The 22820-nt window shown below is 39.7% G+C and overlaps 1 protein-coding gene across 3 annotated transcripts in view; it reads left to right on the top strand.

Annotated features, from left to right (window-relative positions):
* The window catches only part of LOC149242691 (uncharacterized), a 406135-nt gene that overhangs the window by 252991 nt on the left and 130324 nt on the right, over positions 1-22820 (top strand). For all 3 annotated transcript variants that reach the window (XM_089374305.1, XM_089374304.1, XM_089374306.1), the window contains one exon: positions 15930-15996. In XM_089374305.1, the coding sequence (XP_089230431.1) occupies positions 15930-15996 (67 nt within the window). The remainder of the gene's footprint in view (positions 1-15929; positions 15997-22820) is intronic.

Below are 22820 nucleotides of genomic sequence, written 5' to 3'. Positions count from 1 at the left end.
CATAGAGGGCTTTCTTCCACCTGTATACATGAGATTCCTGTTCATGAATCTCAAACTCCACTGGTTGTTCCAAACCTGTGGATCTGCTACATGAGGGGAATGGTCCCCTTGTAAGATTTTCCTTCGGTACATCTTAGACATGTACCTTCATGCTCTTTTTGAATTCAGGCATCCTGGTCACCATCTGACTCACAGACCTCCGGTGTTGAGTCAATGGACATGGTCCCCAGTGGACTTGATACAACCTTGAACTCTAAAACATCTTTGAAAAATCTATTTTCAAATACGTACCTTTCCATCGATGAGTGCCACCCTGAAACCTTAAACTTCCATTTCCGAGTTGGACACCAGGTTCTTCTTGCGATCAGGTACATAAAAGAGATTCTAGGGTTCCTTGCTTTCTTTGAAGAGTCGATGTAAAGTTTTGAAGATGTTCTATGCTAAGAGCAATTTCACTTTTCTCACAGCAATCATACAAGTAGATAAGCAAAATGCAGATAGAACATATAAGCATATCTTACAGAAGACAAATCAGAAACAAGAAAAATGTATGTGTTCGTTTCGGCGGTCAACAGGATGCTTCAACCAGCAAAGTCTCCTTTGGTCAGCCAGCCCAGCATGTGTCACAACAACCCTCCAACCAGTGGATGAGTCAACCCAAGTCAGTTCTACAAAAGTCAACGTTGTCCTGAAAAGTCAACGCAGGGGCAGAAAGCTAAAGGTCAACGCATAGGCAAAACGGTCAACCCTTTGACCTCGATTTTTGTGCCAGGTAGTACGGCCTTCAAAAATCGAACCTCCCACAAGTTTTCAGCTTGTTTGGACCAAGCGTTGACCAAAGTCAACGCTGGTCAAACTTCTGCGAAACCCTAGCAGCAGAAAAATCCTCTTCGTCCTTCCCACGTGTGGCTGAAATTCGTCCTCCAGGTAGCTCGTACTTTTTAGGATGAGAGAGGAAGATGTGAGTTGTGTTGTGATCAAATTCTCTCCAACTTTTCCTGTATATATATCCATCAATGAGGGTGTGTGACACATCTGTTGGGCATGTGAGCCTACATTACAAAACTGGCTGACCTTGCACATATAATTTATTAAGAATAATAAATTCAAAATATAAGTTCTGCTCATCGGATTAAGACTATTTTTATATGGATTTTACACCTCTCAGAAAGAGGAATCCAACAAAAATATTAGCCTCTTAATCTGAGCATCAGAACATGGAGTTTGGACCTAGTTGTCCAAATTTAACACTCCCTCTCAACTAGGGAGAACTCCATCTATTAGTGCAATTAACATCGTGAGTCATCCCGCCGAAACTTGCTTTGCTGGCTTCTTTATTTCAGAACAAAGTGGGTCAGTCACAAAGACATCATTCCCTGACTGACATAATCAGTCCAGAGGTCCCAGACCTCACAAATCTTGATCCCAGATCAAGTGGTTGGACCATGCCATCCTAGATAGAGAGTACGGCAATCTCTGATGCGTCCATCAGTCTTTGCTAATAGTCTCTAGCTTTTCCACACCTCATTGGCCAAATGAGAGGTACTTCCCATGAGCCCTGAACTCAATGGGTAGGATGTATACGGGGCACAGATTAAATGAGTGGCGAACCAGCTCAATAATCACAAGGGTGGGGCAGAAGCATTATGAGTGCTTATAGCTCCGAGAAGCTATCCCCAAAGCCCCCCAGAGCTCCCAGAGCTCATCGTCCAACAGGACCCACATCATAGGGTCTTTCCACGACACCAAGACTCTCACGGAAGGTTAGGAACTTGACCTTCCCCAGGGGCTTAGTGAGAATATCCGCGACCTGCTCATCAGTTCCTATATGATCGAGCCTTACGGCGCCTCGCTGTACCATATCCCGGATAAAGTGGTACCTGATATCAATATGCTTGGATCGGTCGTGGAACACAGGATTCTCAGTCATACGAATCCCACTCTGATTATCACAGAGTATTACAGTGGTATCTAGCACATGTTGGAACAGCTCACTAAAGAGCTTCCTCAACCAAACTGCTTCACAACAGGCCATACTAGCAGCAATGTATTCGTCCTCCGCGGTGCTCAAAGCCACCGACTTCTGCTTCTTGCTCATCCATGAGATCGAAGCAGAACCAAGATTGAAACAGCATCCAGATGTGCTCTTACGATCCACCACACTGCCAGCCCAATCGGCATCAGTATATCCCCGGAGTATCACACTCCCGGCAGTGTATCTCAGCCCATGGTTTATCGTGCCCCGAAGATATCTCAAAAGATTCTTGGCACCAACCCAGTGAAAATGATGAGGCTCAACCATCTGTTGACTCAAAGTATTCACTGCAAAACATATGTCCGGATGGGTGTTCACTAAGAACATGAAAGCTCCTATGAGTTGACGATACTCAGTAGGATTGGCCAAGATAGGCCCTGCAGCGCTGCCACTCAACTTCTTAAAGTTGAGTTCCATTGGTGTCGACACGGACTTACAGTCCACCATCCCAAATCTTTCCAGAAGCTTCACAATATACTTTCCTTGAGAAAGGAAAATCTCTCCAGGTCTCTGCCAGACCTCCAGGCCTAGGAAATAGTGCATCAGTCCTAGGTCTTTCATCTCGAACTCAGCAGCAAGCTCCCTCTTACATTGATGAAGGAGAGGGTCATCACCTGTCAGGAAGAGGTCGTCCACATACAGCACTAGAATGAGAGGCTTTCCTTCCTCAACCTTAAAGTAAAGGTTTGGATCAGCATTGCTTCGAGTGAAGCCCAACTTCATCAAGTAACTATCCATCCTCTCATACCAAGCTCTGGGTGCTTGCTTTAACCCATAGAGGGCTTTCTTCAACCTGCAGACATAAGTGTCTCGATCTTGAACTTCAAATCCCAGAGGTTGTTCTACATACACCTCTTCCTTTATTGCACCATGCAGAAAAGCGGTCTTGACATCCATCTGATGAAGACTCCATCCTTGCGTAGCAGCAAGGGCTATGATGGATCGGATGGTGGTATATCGAGCCACAGGTGCAAATATATCGTCATAGTCAATTCCTTCCTTTTGAGAGAAGCCACGAGCAACAAATCTTGCCTTAAACTTTTCAGCACTCCCATCAGATCCATGTTTAATCTTGTAGAGCCATTTAGCGGTGACAACAGATTTGTCCTTCGGTCTCGGGACCACATCCCAGACATCATTCTTCATAATAGCCTCATATTCTTCATGCATAGCATCTTTCCAGACTTGATGCTTGATGGCTTCCTCAAAAGATCCAGGTTCAGATTGTATAATAGTACTCATGGCAGCTAGATACCCTTGGTATCTACACGGCTTCTTGCTTTCTCGGAATGTTCCCCTTGGGGCAGCATGACCCTCAGCATCTTCGAGGGTGTCCCTGAGCCATGATGGCCTCTTTCCTAGAGAAGGGGAAGGATCAATAGGGTCCATTGGCCCTTCAACATCAGGCATAGTCTCATCCTGGGGTTCTTCCAGATTTCCAGGTCTTTCTTCATGGTTTTCTTCAGATCTAGGAAGATCTACTACTTTCTTCAGGGAAGCATCTTCGTCAAAAGTGACATCATGGCTTATCTCTACTTCCCTTTGACCAGGTACATAGACTCTATATGCCTTAGAAGTCTCACTGTAGCCCACAAACATTCCTTTCTTCCCAGTAGCATCCAGCTTACTTCTCTTTTCTTTCGGCACATGAAAATAGACAGGACATCCAAAAATTCTAAAATGTGAGACATCAGGTTTCTTACCAGAGAAAACCTCTTCGGGAGTTTTGGAGTCCAAAGCGGAATGAGGGCATCGGTTTTGAATGTACACAGCAGTATTTGCAGCTTCTCCCCACAGAAACTTTGGAAGACCCTGGTCACATAGCATGGCACGGGCAGCTTCCACAATAGTCCTATTCTTGCGTTCAGCAACACCATTCTGCTCAGGAGTATATGCAGTGGTAGACTCCCTCTTAATGCCAACTTCTCTGCAAAAGTCTTTGAACTCATTTGACTCATATTCAGTGCCATTGTCAGTCCTCAAAATCTTGATCTTCTTTCCGGTCATATTTTCCACCAAGGCTTTGAAGGTACGGAACCACATGAAAGCCTCATCCTTCTTCTTCAAGAAGTATATCCAGGTTTTGCGAGAGAAGTCATCAGTAAATGTCATATAGTAAGAACATCCCCCCAGGGATGTTACAGGCAACATACCGGAAAGATCAGAATGGACCAGTTGCAATATCTCAGATGTCTTTGTGACACTTGAGGGGAAAGGTCCCCTTGTATGTTTTTCTTCAGCACAGCCCTTACATACACCTTTATGATTATTTCCAAAATCAGGCATCCCTGTCACCACCTTCCTTGCTTCGGGAAGAGCCTTGTAATGAAGGTGTCCAAATCTTCGGTGCCATAGTTCGGTTTGACGGATAGTATCACAAGTCATAGCTCCCAACGGACTCCCTCCAACCTGGTAGAGTGTACCAACTCTAAAACCAATTGAGATAGCTTCCTTGAAGCTCTTCTTCCACATGAGTACCTTTCCATCAGAGAAAGTTACATTGAAACCTTTGTCTTCCATGGCAGATACAGACACAAGGTTTTTCTTCAATTGGGGTACATAGAGTACATCTTGTAGATGGAGGACTTGTCCTTGAGACAAGTGGAGGGTCACAGTCCCGGTCCCTTTCACAGGATAAGTGGCATTATCCCCAAGGATAATTTCTAGATTAGTATCCCTTTTAACCATGTCAGAAAGTGCTTCCTTGAATCCGGTGATGTGTCTTGAGGCACCACTATCGATTAGCCAGACATCCATAGTGTCGGGCGGAGATGCAGCTGAGAGAGCAGATATTAGAATATACTCATTTCTTTTATTAACAACATTAGACTCCTCATACCTGGTATTTCTGGTCCTTTTAGAAGGTGGATTGTTTCCTTCAAAGTGAGCCTTCCTCTTTCCTTTGGATTTGTCATTTCTTCGATTCCCATTCCTTCGGTTGTTGTTGTTGTCGTCACTATCGGGAGAATTCTTCTGGAAGGGGCATTCTCTAGCATAGTGTCCAGTCCTATGGCAGGTGAAACATTTACCCTTCTTCTTTTGAGTCTTAGTCCTTCCTTTGTCCTTGGAACCACCAGAGTTCTTCTTTCGGGAATGAGCAACATAGGCAGCATTTCTTTCATTATCAAATTCCTTCATCCTTGTTTCTTCTTGCATACATCTAGACAGAAGCTCATCAAAGTTAGGGATGGTATTATTGTTGAGAATGGTAGTTGTGAATACTTGCCATTCATATGGAAGTCCTCCAAGTGCGGTGAGAACCATCTCACGATCAGTTATTGTCTCCCCAATAGCTAGCAGATTGTTCCTGGTTTCGGTCAACTTCATAAAGAAAGTTTGAATAGACTCGTCTCGGCCCTTCTTCATATTCTTCAACTTGTTCTTGAGGAATAGCACTTGGTTCACATTGTTTACTCGGAACATAAGTATCAGTTTGTCATACATCTCCTTGGATGTGCCTAGTTCAGATATGTAGGCAACCAGACTCTTATTTATGGATTCCCTGATCAGCAGCTTTGCTCTGATTTCTCCCTTCTTATACTTGTGTTTAACAGCAGCAGAGGCATTTGATGGAGGTTCTTGAATCTTCCCTGTCACATGATCTAGGAGATCATGATCTTCTAATTTGAGATCTAATAACATCTTCCAGGCATGGAAGTCATCACTTCCAGTCAGCTTGTCATTCTCCCTGAATTCAAGCTTAGAGGAATCCATTTCCTTCGATGATGATTGCTATAGATAGAGTTTGTCTTCACCTCAGCTCTGATACCATGTAAAGTTTTGAAGATGTTCTATGCTAAGAGCAATTTCACTTTTCTCACAGCAATCATACAAGTAGATAAGCAAAATGCAGATAGAACATATAAGCAGATCTTACAGAAGACAAATCAGAAACAAGAAAAATGTATGTGTTCGTTTCGGCGGTCAACAGGATGCTTCAACCAGCAAAGTCTCCTTTGGTCAGCCAGCCCAGCATGTGTCACAACAACCCTCCAACCAGTAGATGAGTCAACCCAAGTCAGTTCTACAAAAGTCAACGCTGTCCTGAAAAGTCAACGCAGGGGCAGCAAGCTAAAGGTCAACGCATAGGCAAAACGGTCAACCCTTTGACCTCGATTTTTGTGCCAGGTAGTACGGCCTTCAAAAATCGAACCTCCCACAAGTTTTCAGCTTGTTTGGACCAAGCGTTGACCAAAGTCAACGCTGGTCAAACTTCTGCGAAACCCTAGCAGCAGAAAAGCATCCTCTTCGTCCTTCCCACGTGTGGCTGAAATTCGTCCTCCAGGTAGCTCGTACTTTTTAGGATGAGAGAGGAAGATGTGAGTTGTGTTGTGATCAAATTCTCTCCAACTTTTCCTGTATATATATCCATCAATGAGGGTGTGTGACACATCTGTTGGGCATGTGAGCCTGCATTACAAAACTGGCTGACCTTGCACATATAATTTATTAAGAATAATAAATTCAAAATATAAGTTCTGCTCATCGGATTAAGACTATTTTTATATGGATTTTACACCTCTCAGAAAGAGGAATCCAACAAAAATATTAGCCTCTTAATCTGAGCATCAGAACATGGAGTTTGGACCTAGTTGTCCAAATTTAACAGTCGACCATTTCCTTGATGACCTGCATTACTTATCATTCCTCTGATCATTGAAGATGTCTCGGAATGATTGTTATCTTCATCAAGAGATGTGTGTCTGCTATTCGGACACTCCTTTGCATGATGGCCGAACTTATTGCAACCAAGGAATCTGCCTTTGCTTCCACCCTTAGATCTGAACTTCCCAATGAAGTGATCTTCTGCTGTGCCATTCTGATAATATTCTCTGCTTCCACTTCACCCTTAGCAAACTTAGAAGAGAGATGTGGAACTCACTGATCCTTTTGTCTTGTTCCTATTGTCTTTGGTGGTTGCTCTTTCACTCTTGCTTGGGCATTGTCTTCACCTCAGCTCTGATACCATGCTAATTTTAGGTATGGTCTATGCTAGAGCAATTTATTTCAATTTCTTTTCCACATTAGCAATCTCATCAGCATAAAGTAAACTGCAGATAGAACATAAATATAAATCGCAGAAGACAAGCCAAGACAAGAGGACACAAGATGTGGTGCTAGCTAGGGACAAACCCCACAATGTGGGGAAACCCTTGATCAATTCTTCTTTTATGTTCTTCAAGGTTCAACAGAGAAAGTGAGAGAGATAGTACATTTACAATAGAAGTCAATCACTTTGACTTTTGATATCGGCATGAGATCAGTTGAAGACATATTGCTTCAATTGATTCTCTAAGGTGACTCGTTCACCTATCATAGTGCCGCGTCTCATCTATTTGCTACACATTACCGTGTGACACCTTGTTGTACTGTCACATGTGTTGAACCTTGATGACTGAGCTGCTCTCATCTTCATGCTGCTCATCATGCTGCATCTTCCATGGTCTTATTCATCATCAAGCTGCCCATGCTCATGATCTCATTCATCATTATGCTGCCCATGCTCATATCATCATGCTGCTTATTATGCTGCCCATGATCTCATACATCATGCTGCCTTCCTTTGGAGACAGATGCTCCGGCTGTTTCGGCAGTTCCCAGTAGTTCCGACTTTTCCGGCAGTTCCAACTTTTCCTGTAGTTCCGATAGTTCCGGCATCTCCGACTTTTCTGACTTTTTCGGCCTTTCTGGCTTTTCCTGTATTTCCGGCACCTCCAACTTTTCTGACTTTTTCGGCTTTTCTGGCTTTTCCGGTATTTCCGGCTTTTCCAACATTTTCGGCTTTTCCGGCAGTTTCGGCTTTTCCGACAGTTCTAGCTTTTCTGGCTTTTCCGGAAGTTTTGACTTTTCCGGCTATTCTGGGTTTTCCTGCAGTTCTGGCTTTTCCGACTTTTCCGGCTTTTCCGGATTTTTCGGCTTTTCCTTATGATTTCTCCTCCTACTAAAACCCAAAGAGAAGTAGAGAGAGAAAGAGATCCAAGTGTGTGTAGAAATGACTTGAAGTCCTCTTCTATTTATACTAAAACATAGAGGTTGAATAGACATCACTGTTGGGCTTCTAAGCCTACATAAGTTGTTGGCCGACTTAACAATCTGTCCATAACATAAATAATTTCATAACTTCATAAATACTTATCGGGATCAAGTGATCTTTAGATCAATGCTACACCTCTCAATGAGAGGGATCCAATAAAAATATCAACTGCCATAAATAATATGATCCACATGGAGTTTGGCCCTAGTTGCCAATTTTAACAGAAAGTCACTTTCACTTTATAAAGTCACACTTAGGAAAATAATTATTTTGGACACTTTTGCCTAGGTAGAGACTAACCGATGGGAAACCACTTGTCCAAGGTAGATTCAAAATCAGGGGGAGACACACGAATTCTGAGAAAGGAAGAAAAAGCTCAAAGGACCCTTGACACTTGGAAAGACCTCGGAGATGTGAACATGCAAGATGCGGAGGATTCAAGCCAACAAGATGTCATGATGAATAGCCATCTTGAAAGGGCTACTGAAACAAGAGTTGTAACTGCAAGTACAACTAGCATTCATGTGGAGGGTGGAAATTCCGGAAAGAAGCATGATGAGAAAGAAGTAGCCATATGAAGAAGGTTCCAGATATGTATCAAGCTAGCCACTTTCCATGAAGAGAAGAATGACATGACGAACCAAGAAGGAAAGTGATGGATGGCTAATGCCTGACAAGGAAGAAGCTCGACTGAGTCTCTTGACATCAAGGAATAAAAATTAAAATTGATCATGCAGCTGAAGGACACACAAAAAGAAGTTGTTGATGAAAAGAAGAGTCCCTAGTTGAAAGGGAGCTCTGACAAGTCCCTAATTGAGAGGAAGCTTGGGCAAGTCCCTGGTTAGAGGGAGCTTGGGTACATTCCATCGTGGGAATGGGCATATCTTCTCTATTTGAGAGGCAGAGATAGACACAACATTCTTGTCTTCACTTGGGAGGAAAGAATGGAGGATTGGGTAATCATCTGGCATTTGATGCTCTTTGAGGATGTGTAGGTCATCCAAGATAAGAGTAGGTAGGAGGACCGATATTCTTTGAGGGCTGGGAACCCAAGATAAGAAAAGTCCTGGAAGGTGATACTTAGTGAACACCTGGGTGGATATGTACCTTGAGATACAATGATGAAGGTCTCTATAGTCATTGGTCTCGCCAACTTTGTGCTTTGATCTAATGAGAGATAGAGTTGCCAGTCAAGGTCTTGTTGTGGAAACAATGTTGGTTACTATGATCAATGTTGTTAAAATCACGATATTATCGTATAATTGCAATAATTTCAATGAAAAGAGAAGATTGTGCTTAGTAATCGGATTCTTTTTTGGCCCGATTTTTCGAAAAAATCGCGATTTTTACTGAAAAAATCATGGGATGCTAGGGCAGCACGTGTTAAAAGGGAAAAACACGATTTTTTTTCATTTCATTTGGACAACAGAGTGCGCGATGGGGTTTGGAAACTTGGAGTGTTGGAGGCTTGGAGATTTTGCCATTTTGGATCTAAATCAACTACATGGAGGAGAAAATCAAAGTGTGTGCTAAGGAGGAGACCGATTATGTCCATAAAAACAGTATGGGCACCAATGTTTTTTGTTTTCATTGTTTTGTAACTTTGTTTTTGTTTTTTTCAATGTTTTTGGTTGGGTTTGGAATGGGGTTTTTGACATTTGTCCAATGTAATTTTTTTTTTTAGTTTTTTTGATTGGGTTTGGAATAGGGTTTTTGACATTTGTCCAATGTATTGTTTTTTTAGTTTTTTTTTTTTGTTGGGTTTGGAATGGGGTTTCTTAAATTGTATATAATTTTTTTATAGTTTTTGTACAGTGTAAATAGTAAAATACTAAATTGTAAGTTTGTAACTTGTAAATACTAAATTGTAAGCCTTATTTTCCCATAGGTTCACCGAAACACCATTCAAGTTTTCAACTTCAAAGTTCAAAATCAAACATGCCAAGGAAATTGGACTCTTTCTGGGAATTTGGTGAACCTAATGTTCCAAATGATAGACTAAACTTGACTTGCAAGTTGTGTGGACACCATATGTCCAGGGGGGTGTACAGATTGAAGTATCACCTTGCAAAAATCCCTGGATTTGGTGTAGGGCCTTGCAAAAATACAAATCCTGAACTCATCCAAAGAGCCATGAAAGCATTGGAAACTTTAGACCACAATAGAGAGGCCAAAGAAGAAATGAAGAGGCAACTAAAAAAGTCAGCTGAACAAGCAAGTGCCACTGGTTCTACTGTAGCATCAACCAATCCGGTAGCTGCCTCATCATTTTTTGTTCCTCGAACCACACCTGGTTCACAACCATCTATCATTTCAATGCTAAAAAAACTGAGAAAGAACAAGCTGACAAGTTGCTGGCAAAATTTCTCCTTTGGAGTGATATTCCTTTCAGCATTGTAAGGAATAATCCATTTTTCCAACCTGCTATTGATGCTATTGCAACTGTTGGCCCAGGGTACAAAATCCCTTCTTATCATGACATGAGAGGTCGGATTCTTCGAAATGAAAAGCTTGACTGCACCAAAAGATTGGAGGATTTTAGGGCATCATGGGCACAAACAGGATGCACTCTGATGTCAGATGGTTGGATTGACCAAAAGGGGAGAACCCTTATAAACTTCTTGATTAGTTGTCCCAATGGGACTATGTTTATCAAATCTGTTGATGCATCTGCACAAATCAGAGATGCAAGAACTTTATGTGATTTGCTAGATGTGTTTATTTTGGAGGTGGGTGCAGAAAATGTTGTCCAAGTCATAAAGGACAATGCTGCAAATTATGTTGCTGTTGGCAGGATGCTTATGGACAGACATTCTACTTTATTTTGGACACCTTGTGCTGCACACTGTATTGATTTGATGTTGGAGGACATAGGGAAAATTCCCTTTGTCAAAGATATTGTTCAGTCATCCAAAAGCATTACAAAATTTATATATAACCATACGCCTGTGCTTAGCTTGATGAGAAGATTCACCAACAACAAAGAGTTAGTGCACCCCGCCATTACACGGTTTGCCACCAGTTTCATATCTCTTCAATCCCTCTTGAATTCTATGTGGGATGTGAAGAGAATGTTTCTTTTAGAGGAGTGGCGTGCTTTGCCAATGAGCCGCAAACTAGAGGGAAAGGCCGTATGCAAACTAGTTTCATACCAGGAAGACTTCTGGGCGGGAGTGCAGGAGGTGTGCGCCGTTACTAAACCTTTGGTAAAGGTTCTTCGATTAGTTGATGGTGAGAAGCCCGCAATGGGCTATTTGTATGAGGCTATGGACAGGGCCAAAGAAGCCATTCGGGCCTACTATGATGATAAGGGAGATGAGGGGTTTCAGAGACAACTCCTCCTATGGGGAGTGATTGATGAGCGATGGAACAACACACTCCATCATCCCATTCATGCTACTGGGATTTTCTTGAACCCCGCATTTTCTTACGCATGTGGGTTTGTATTTGATGCTGAGATCATGGATGGATTCTTATCCTGTGTCCAGAAGATGGTGCGATCTCCAGCAGAACGTACAAAGATCTCTAAAGAAATTGAGACATATAGGATGGTAGGTGGCACATTTGGCTTTGACATGGCTATAACTGATAGGACGATTAAAATGCCAGGTATTTTTTAGTTTGTAACTTTGTTTCAAATTTCATTGTCTCTTCAAATTTCATTTTTTTTCTTATGTTTATTTAAAATTTTATTTGTAATTTTGTTGTAGATGCATGGTGGAGAATGTATGGTGCCAGGGTACCCCTTCTGCAAAAGCTTGGCATTCGAATCCTCAGCCAAACATGTAGCTCCTCAGGATGTGAGCACAACTAGAGTGTATTTGAAAAAATACACAACAAGAAGCGCAACAGGTTAACACTTAAAAATTTAAAATATTGCAAATTTCCAAATAAATTTTTGAATTCATTAAACAATATTTTTTTTATAATTATTAATTATTATTTCATGATCTTTGTACAGGTTGGAGTCCCAGCGACTTAATGACACGGTCTACGTCTACTACAATCTTCGATTATGGGTGAGGCAACTTGAGAGGACACCTGATATGGAGGCCATCTCATTGGATGGGATTGACACCATTGCTGCATGGAGGGTTGAGTCTGAGAGGCCTCTCATGGAGTCTGCTGATGATTGGTTAGTGCAGGAAGAGGAGGAGGAGGAGGAGCAACAGGAGGACGAGGTGACACCACCTGCCCAGGCTACCGCTGCTACCAGTAGAGGACGTGGTCTACCTCCTACTTCTAGTTCTCTAGCTTCTAGAGCACAACAGACTCCACTGCCAACTCCACCAGCACCAACATCTACATCTAGAGGGAAATGGAAAGCTATAACATTTTCTTGCAAGAGGGGCAGAGGAAATCAATAGTATTAGTTATTTGGTTCATTTCATTGTATATGACATTATGACTCATGATATGAGATACATTATTATATTTTTTGTTGATATTTTGAGGCTGAGTTGGGACTCAGGAGTCAGGACTTACTATTCAGGACATGATTCACTGTTATGTGTGATTTTAGCACTAGAAATGATATTAAACATCTTATATATTAGTTCTTTTATCATATTTATGTGTCAATGTATTTATTTTATGTTGTAGATGGTTTAGATATTAAAAAAATTGAAAAAAAATGAATATTTTTGTACCAAACGATTTTTTTTCCCAATTATTATGATTTTTTTCCGATTTTTTCCTTGCGCTGATATTATCCCGATAACGATTAGTGCAACATTGACTATGATGCTATAACAGATAGATTGCCAATCCGATTTCTCTTATGTGAATTCTTCAGATTGAAAATATCCAAACACCTTGTAATGATTTATGAATACCTCCCTAGTTAAGAGGGAGTGTCGAAGAAAGTGTAACTAGGTTCGGTCTTCATAAATGTAAAATTGATGTTAGTACTTGTAAAAGAAAAAGAATTATTATTTTTGTGATTATCAAGAATGGGTTTCTTGCCCACTTGATAGGTCAAGCACATGTTTAAGTGCTTCTAGGAAAGTCAAAGAGTCAATGTGATTGTTGAAGACCCATGTGAGCATATTACACTATGTAAATCTATTAAAGAGATATGTCAAAGGTGATCCTCCAAAGCAAAGACAAGTCTCCTCTTCATGTCGGCTCAAAAATGATTTTTTATGCACTTAAGGACAAGTCGGCATCACTAGCTCAAGTCGGCTCAAATAGGAGGGACATACTACTATATATAGGCCAACTTGACCTCAGCAAATACCCATCAAGTAATCTCTGAAATCAACGAAGAAGAGAGTCAAAAAAGAGGTGTGAAAAGGAGCAGAAAGGTGCCTCTAGGCCAGCGAAGAAGAAAGAAAAGGAACCGAGTTTAGGAGGACTATTTTGGGGCTAATTTCAGTCACACGTGCGAAGGAAAAGAGGGTAACTCTGTTGTCATAATTGCAGTGACATAAGAGAATTTGATTGGGTGAAAAAGAGGCTTCAAATAGGCCTCCATCTCAAGCAAAGTGGGTCCCACATCAAGCGAAGGAAGGAAGCAACTAGAAGGGTCAATCTCAAGCCTAGAACAACCACACGTGCAAGAAATCAGACTTGTAGTAGGGTTAGGAGGATCAACCTCCCAACTCAGAAATATACCTCAAGAAAAGTCTTATCTTCTAACCTAAGCATCAAGCAAAAGGAAGGTTGCCAAGCAACAAAGAGAAAAGGAGAAATACTCTATAGGAGAGGTCTCTCTCTAAGGAGATCTAGGGTTTTTGCAGTCGTGCTATCTGTTGCCGAAAGAAGAACAAAAGATCAATGTGCAGTGCAGATGGAGGCATCAATTGAAGGAAAAAAGGAAGAGGGACTGTGTCTTGTGCTTGGCGGATCTACTTGTCAAGGATCTAGGGTTTGGCATTTGTCAATTGAATCTTCAATAAGAGAAATTTGTAGAAGAGTTTTCCTCTCTAGGAGAGAGAGGTTTTTCCTTGGCTGAGAGCCAATATCTTGTGTTCTTGTCTTTTTTGTTTTGGTAGCTTTTTGATGAAGTTAGGGAACTCACACTAATAATAATAAGAGAAGATTGTGGTAATAAGAAAAAGTAAAAAGTACTTCCTAACCTAAATGCCCTAAGAATCACCGTCAGAAGAATCTCATCCTAACCTAAATGCCTAGATTCTTCAACACACTGAAGAAGTGGATTTTCCTTTTGATAAGGTCTTCAATTGTTTGGAATGACCAGTCACGTGTCTTGATGCACCACTATCAATTACCTAAATATCTTCATCTTGGAATGTGCTAGAGAGAGTCGAGAAGAGACCTTCATCCTTTTCTTTGGTTGATACCTTCTTTGAAGAAAATAAGAGACGCCATGCTTTCTTGATACCTTCCTTGAGATGGCTTGCTATCTTGAAACACTTATTGACGAACTTATTCATTATAGAGGAGGTCTTCATGATGCCCTTTGCCAACCTTAGCTATGTTGCCATGTTGAGAATTCAAGAGGGCAATGAATATGTTAATTCTCTTTCACTTGATAACTACTTGTGTTACCTTTTACTTATTAGCTTTGTTCCTTATTATTATAATTTGAGATACATCAAACAACTACCAAAACAATAAAAATAGTGACACAATATATAGGTTGCAAGGCAGGGCCAAAACCCCTCCTCTTGAGGGGAAAACCCTTAAATCTCTTATCTTCTTATAGATCCTCCAATTGACGAATGCCAAGACCTAGTGACTTAGACAAATACCCTCCAAGATCAAGACCAACCCACTAACTTGGCCTCCTGCTACAAGAACTTAGACCTCCTACCGCAGATTTGAAATCTTGTCTCCCTAACAACTGCTGCCATTGTCGCTGCTGCACTAGAAAAACTTTGATCTTCTTCTTGTAGCCTTCCTCTTCCCTTGGCTTGCCTTTCCTTGAGACTTAGGGCTAGAGAGATGGCCCAAGTAACCTTCGCTTGACTTCTTTTCTCTCCTCCTTCCAAAATCGAACCAGAGATGACCCTTGCGCAGAAACCCTGCCTTCGACTTGCACGTGGGAGAGAGGATTATCCCAAACACTTCAACTTCCTTCGACCTCTTCTTCGTCTAGAGCGAGAGATGAGTGAGTAATCTTTTGGAGGACGAGTTGCTCTCTATTTATAGGCCTCTTCAAGGGGTAGATGTGGCTCTTCACTTAGTCCAACTTGACAGCTCCTAGGCCGACTTGATCTTGGAGGGCATTTCGACACTTTAAAGACAAAAATAATTTTTCTATACAAGATATAATGTGCCCATTGGGGTCTTCATTATATGACAATGACTCTTAGACCTAGGACAACCCCTAGAAGCACTCAATTTGTGCTTGACCTATAAAATGAAAGAACTTGAGCATGAAACCCATGCTCCAATAATAATAATTTCTTCTCATTTTACAATTTACAAGAATACATTTCATAATTATGAAGACCGAACCTACTTACACATTTTTCAACATCTTCACCATAAAAATGTAATAAATTAGAGCTGTTATGTAAATTATTTTCCAGCACTAGAAAGTTACATAGTTCTAGGTGTCCAAAATAATTGAATTGAGTATGCTACTGAGAATGAGCGACCTACCAGTGTCTGTTTATATATTTGTATCAGTTGTGACTGGAAAATTTTCCAAGATCATAGTTTGATAATGTTGGATAATATTAGATACATGCATATATTAGATAAGATAAGATACAAGACTATCAGTCTACACAGAAGCTGAGGCAACTAATAACTACGGAGCAGGACATTGAAGGATCACAAACTTATCATTTCTTCTATTCACACATTTGTGATGTAAACTCTTTATCGTTCATTGAGGAAGATAACATCATGCAGGTGAATTGTAACATGTCTAACTTCATCTTGCAGGGTTACGGTGTTTGCATTTGCAGCAGTTGCTTGTCCTGCAGCTGCAATATGCACGCTTTTATTTCAGGTAAAATTGACGGTTCACCTACATCCTTCTTGAGTATCTGATTTTGGAAGTAGTTTTTAGTAACATATATTCTGAGATTTAAGATTTAAGAGGTGTTTCAAGCCAAATTAACATATAGGAGATTATTAAGGCAACGGCATGAAATATATGCCTGTATAGTCTTTAGCAATGCTGATGGGATATCACGATAAGAGATATGCCTTAACTAATGATGCCCAAATATTTATGTATGTCATGAATAATGTAATCTATATCACAAGCTTTAACTACCTAAGTCCAAATCTTATGGAATCCCATATGTCCAATTATTTAAGATTATTGCTGTGGCTTTTTTAATTGTTTTGTTAAAATATTTCTCTTCCTTACCGTAATTGCTGTGTGCATGCTAAAATTGTGAGCTTTAGACAACAGATCTTCTTGGCTACATTATTCCTCTTTCGCAAACTCTCTGGTAGTTTTGACTTTTGACCTTAAGTTAAACACCATAGCATACTTGGAAACCCCTGATCATAATGATTTTGGTTCATAACTCAAATCTCAGAACTCTTTCCCTACATCTGTTTCTGCCAGTAGTTGAGCATGTTTTTGAAGGCAATACTTGTGTTGCACTAGAGGTGCAGAATTTTTTTGAGTCGAAAACTCGAGTAAAGGTTTGTGCCTCCAGAGATTGATCCTCTCAGCACTTGATAGATCCGGAGATCAAATGAATCTATACTTTATAATAATTTTGAATACAGTCTATGATAATTGTCTGTGTGTGTGGGTGGGCTATATTACAAGACTGTGGCTGTCTTGAGAATGGTTGCAAATGTCAAATAATTTATTGTTATGAATGGTATAATACAAATATGAAGATGAACTTGAAGCAATATCCCTCTATGTTTTATTGACTTGAAAAAACAACTTTGAACATTCGTTTAGAGTCAAATCAAGATATATTGATGCTGTCATTTGTTTTATTTTTAATGCAATGTTAAAGAAACAATTTTGAACAACCAGTCAGGATCAAATCAAGATATATTGTTGCTTCTAGTATTTTAAGTGTAATGCATTTATGCTTTAGGGTTCAATACTGAGTGTAGATCCATCTTAAACCTTGAATTATTAGGCTTAAGCTTTTTTATCATTTAAGTTCACGTGATGTAATAATTTCTTCATATTAAAGGATAAAAAAGCTAGACCTTAAGAAATTTGATCCCACTCCGTGCTTGATGGATCTAGGTTTAAGATGGATGTATGCTTATTTAGTTTTTTAGATGTGTATATGCATAATTATATAGATATGTATATACATATTTACTTTTTTGTTGTCACAGAATGTTATGTAAAAGCATCCCTCCCATACTGTAAAGCATGTAAATGGAGTTTAATCTTTTTTTGTTTATTGACAACTAATGAAAAATAATGATTTTTCTAATTAAATATTAATTATTATTTTACTCATTACAAACTCAATAGACACTTTTTTCTCCACTTAAATATTTGTTATTATTATTATTTACATATGGTAAAATTAATAATCTATTTTATTTTTAGTTCTAACTAAAAAATATAAATATAAATATAAATTGTATTGATTTTCTAGGGCACCTGCTATAATTAAGGTTTCTTTTTCACGTGATAACTACTTCAATGATCAATTAAACATTAGTTTCACATATCATTAAATTCAATATCATTTAGGCAGTTATACATAAGAAAAACATCAACTAATAAACATGAAATAGAAATGAAGTAACCATGAAACAAAGAGACGAGAGACAGAACATTAAGCACACAGCGAGGGCAATACCCACGAGGGGAAAACCCAGAAAAAGTTCTTATAAGAGAGAGAAAATTTCCAGATTCATCAATAACAAATCGCAGAATAATAGACACACCAGTAAACAAAATCATGATCAAGTGCCATGCGAAAATATGAGTCCTTGAAATTTCAGCCGTCCCTAGAATTTCGGCCTCCTAAAATTTAGGCTCTCCTGTAATTTCGCTGGATCAAAGATGTATGAGACAAAGGTTGTGTGTCCAAATGAGGAGAATCGATCTCCTTTATATAGCCTTCAAGTGGGGGTCGAATGGGCATCTCTTAGGGGCCCAACCAACCTAAAACATCATGAGGCCAGCTTGAAATAAATTTGGAAGCAAATTTAAAAATTCAAATATCCAATTCCTTTTTCAAGATGAAAATACGGACCATGGCTACCATATTTTTCAATGCTCCCTCTTAGCCAGGGAGGTACTTTTCATTCTCTTTCAAGATCAATCTTCCCGACCAATCATAGGTCTCACAGCTCATGACTTAAGAGATCACAAATACAAATCTCTCTCTCTCTGTCAGGATCAATCTCCCCGACCAATCATAGGTCTCACAGCCCATAGCCTAAGGGAGAGATCATCAGTTTCATCATAAGGAAAGATACATAGCATCCATATCAAATCATCTCCTCAACTGCGAGGTCTCACAACACACAGCCTAAGGGAGGAACCAACAATACATCTCCCGGACCATAAAGTCTCATGGCACACAACCTACAGGAGGAATCAACAATACATCCCCTAGACCACAAGTTCTCATAACACACAACCTACTAGAGGAATCAACAATACATCTCTTGGACCACAAGGTCTCACTGCACATAGCCTACAGAAGCAATGGTCCATAATATGGTGCTATGTAATTAATGCTCCCTCTTCAAGAGGATTCCCAGTCATTCCAGTTTCTTTACATAAACATCAACAACTAGTTCATCATCAGAAATGTAGCCATGGCTTCTCTCTGAAGTGAACATCAACATCTATCAACAGACAATAATAGACTTCAGTAGTGGCTTCTCATAGAAGCAATCATCAACAACCACAAAAGCGAATATTAGTATCCATAGTCGAATCCAACAGATAATAAATGGCTTCTCTCGGAAACAGATGCCAACAAACCATAATCGAATCCAACAAATAATAAGTGGCTTCTCACAGAAGAAGGCATCAACAACCATAGTAGAATCCAGTAGGCCACAATAGACTTTAGCAGAAACATACATCATCAGATAGATAAACAAACCAATCAGAGAATCAGAGTCTTGCAGCTTCTTCAAATCTTTCATTAGGGAGATGCCGATGGTCTTGTAGTCCATTGTGCCAAAGATATCACAAGGCTCATGCCTTTACAAAAGCAATTCCCTCCTACACAAAAGTCCTCTAGAGAGCAGAAAAATCACGGGCTCATATTCAGTCTATTTGGATTAGCAACGCTCTTCAAAAGTTCTATCCATCTTCATAGATCAGGAATGCGCTTCAATCAAGTTGTTTTTGTCTGCTCCCTCTAAGTCCAATCACAAGAATTCTCGTCACATTGTTCTTTCATTCGTTTCCAATGAATGCTAGACCTTGGCAGTCTTCATTATAAACCTGCCATCCTTGCTAAGAGGGCTTTGGAAGAACAAATACAACCATGCATGTGTTGAAGAAAGTGTAACTAGGTTCAATCTTCATAAATGTAATTTTGATCTTTGTACTTGTGAAAGAAAAGAAATATTATTTTTGTAAATTATAAAATGAGTTTCTTACTCAATACATAGGCCTAGCACGTGTTGAAGTGCTATAGGAAAGTCAAAGAGTCAAACAAAATGTTAAAGAGCTCTTCTTGAGCATATATAAAATGTATATGCGTCAACCTAATGTCTAGATCAAACCTCCAAGACAAACACAATCCTCTTGAAGAAGCCAACTAGCAAAACGATGTAGAAAGTAGTCATGTCAGCCTCAAAATATATATATATAAAATGTCAAGTTGGCTCACATATGGAGACACATCCTTTTGGTGGACATGTTGGCTCAAATACACGGACAAACAACTATATATATGCGGTTAGAGTCACCACAGAGAAAAAGAACTTCAGACAAGTCTCTGCAACTTCAGATAAGGACAAAATCTCGGCATACCTCTGAAATCTCGGTGACAATCACAGTGATATCTTCGCATACATCTCTGAAGTCTCGACCTAGTTAAAGGGTCACAATGATGCAGTCTCGACATAGTTGTAGCAGATCTCGGTGCAAGGAAAACATAGTCACAGTCTCGATGAAGATCACAGTGCAGAAGAAGATATAGTCATAAGTCTCGACATACATGTTAGAATAAGAATCTCGGTGTAGCAAATATCCTAGATATAGTCATGTCCTCGACATCACTGTAATCATGATATCAATCATGATCCTAATGAAGACAAGGACAAGATCATGATGAAGACCTCGATGAAGGTGTAGCATTGGTGCAGCAGTGATGAAGATCTCGATGAAGGAACAATCATGGTGCAGCAAGAATGAAGATCTCAGTAATGGCCTCAATGATGCAGCAATGTGATGATCTCAGCAGTAATGAAGAAGAGGATTGGTGTCGTGGTCTTGGAGTGGCCTAATAGGTCAAGGGTCATGGTCTTGGTATTTGTCAATTGGAATCTCTATAAGAAGAATTTTGTGTGGGTTTTCCTTTCTAAGAGGGAGAGTTTTTGGCCCTGGCAGAAAGGCAACATCTTGTGTTTTGTCTCTTTGTTTTGATAGCTATTTGATGAACTAAAGAAGACACATTCTAATAATAATAAGTGAAGATTGGAAAAAGTTAGAACACCTCACAAATAGTTATCATGCTAGAAGAATCTCATTAACTTCACTTACCCTAGATTCCTCAACATGGAATTGGAGCTAAGGTGCTGAAGTCAAAGGAAGGGCAACAAAGAGACATTCAATGACCAAGCTTCAAGAAGGGCATCAAAGCAAGTTGAAGGGCTTTGTCAAGATTGATGGATTAGTGTAGATAATCAAGGAGACAATCTACAACAACAAGAGCTTGTATCTCCACAGTCATCATCAAAAAGGCCACCAAGACCCTCATCAAGATGTCTACAAAGCAAGGTAACTCAAAGGACCTCAAAATCAAAGATCACCTCATCTTGGAACAGGTTGAAACCCAAGCAACAATCTTAATCTACACTACAAAAGAAGGCAAAGCATATTGAAGGCAATAAGGCATGGTCATCTTCAAGAAAGGGTCATCTCCTCACCCTAGAAGAAGATCATTCGAAGAAGTAGTAAATCATCCTCATCAAAAGGAGCAACCTTTTCTACCAAGGAAAGATTCTCTCACTCAAAAGAAGGTCATCCAAGAAGAAGTGCTAAATTACTAATACATCTTCTTCAATAATCATCAAAGCAATCAAGGTGAAGATTTCATCTTCACATGTCAAGTATCTTTTCATTCTATAATCAAATTTGGTTAAATGACTTCGTGTTTGCAAGGAGATCTATAAATCGGTTGGGTCATCAAGATTCCTTGCATAAAGAAGGAGGATAGACATAGTCCTCTAAGTAGCTGAAGTCATTGAACATATCAAAAGGTCTCCTCTGAATTCATGGAAAGGGATACTTATGAAAGATCCCCTCATAGAAATATTGGAGACATCAAAGAGATGTATATGATAAACTCATTCTCTGAAGGTGCAATGAAGAAGGTCACATGAAATCTAATCTACATGAAAGTAAAGGGTATCAAAGGATGTAGGATATCTTCATAAGGTCCCATCTACAAGATCTAGGAAGGAAGATAACCATCATTGATTCATAATGCACTAACAATCAAGGTAACAAATATCCATGGGATAAGAAAGTTACCTCATTTGACAACTTATGGTCTCTATGCTAAATAGAGAAAGACAAGTTGATGGCAAAAGTATTGAAGGATAAAAGAACTCAAACATGTGCATAAAGCAAAGGCAAGTTTGGTCGTCAAGCAAGACAAAATAATATAGCTAAGATTCAATGCTATGGAAAGATTATGGAAAGAAGCTCATATCACCTACTATGAGTAAGATGGTATCCCTCACAAAAGGGTCATGTCATAAGCTCTTAAATCTTGTGTTATAGATATGACCAAGATATTAAGATGCATCATGGCATCATGAAAGCATTAGAAACAAGAACTCGTGACATCACCATGGGAATCATGAAGGACAAAATCCATGGCAGTCAAACATGAAGGATATAGCTCTTGGGAACCTCATTGGACATGGAAGGAAAGAAAGAAGTCATCCAGGACAAGGCTCATCATACATCAAGTCAGAAAGGAAACATCTACCAGATGGGGACATACAAGATCCTCAAGATTCTCTAATGGAATCCTCATCAGAGGGTTCACTAATCTAGAGAGGAAGCAAGTGTTTCATCTGAAACTCCAACTTGTGGAATTCGTGAATGATGTTATGGTGACATAAGAGGAGAAGCAGATCAAGAGGTTGAAGACACTTCAATCAAGGAAGCTGCTGAAGGAAGCCTAGATGACCTAAAGATGAAATAAGGTATGTATGCTTGTGTTTAAATTTATAATGTCATGTCGTATGGTTGCAGGTAACATGGATCATTACTTCTAGCTTAAGAAGCATGATCAAGAGAAACGATGTCTCCTCCTCTGAAAGGATGCAAGAAGGCATAAGACACACTAAGATGAAATAAACATAATATTACTACAATTAAGAAAATCTAATTGAAAGCACCTGGGAATGGAATGTGTGGAGAAGGAAGAGATCGTGAGATAAGCAACCTTGATGAAGGTGATTGACATCCGAAAGACCAAGAAGACTTAACTAGGAAATCTCCTGAAAAGATATGAAGACTCTGATGGAAAAAGATGAAGACCCTTGACAATGAATATCTTTGGGAGATGTGTCAACATGCATGCAGGATGCTGATACGTAAAGAAAGATGTCATGTTGAAGAGCCATCTCGTAAGGTATGATTTGATTTAATGTTACGTTTTATTTCTTGAATAATATCTGGAT

This window comes from Pinus tabuliformis, chromosome 8 (genome assembly GCF_031772625.1).
Source record: "Pinus tabuliformis cultivar Carrire ecotype Pingquan chromosome 8, CPIR1, whole genome shotgun sequence".
Taxonomy (NCBI): domain Eukaryota; kingdom Viridiplantae; phylum Streptophyta; class Pinopsida; order Pinales; family Pinaceae; genus Pinus; species Pinus tabuliformis.
This window is presented reverse-complemented; position numbering and strand designations above follow the sequence as displayed.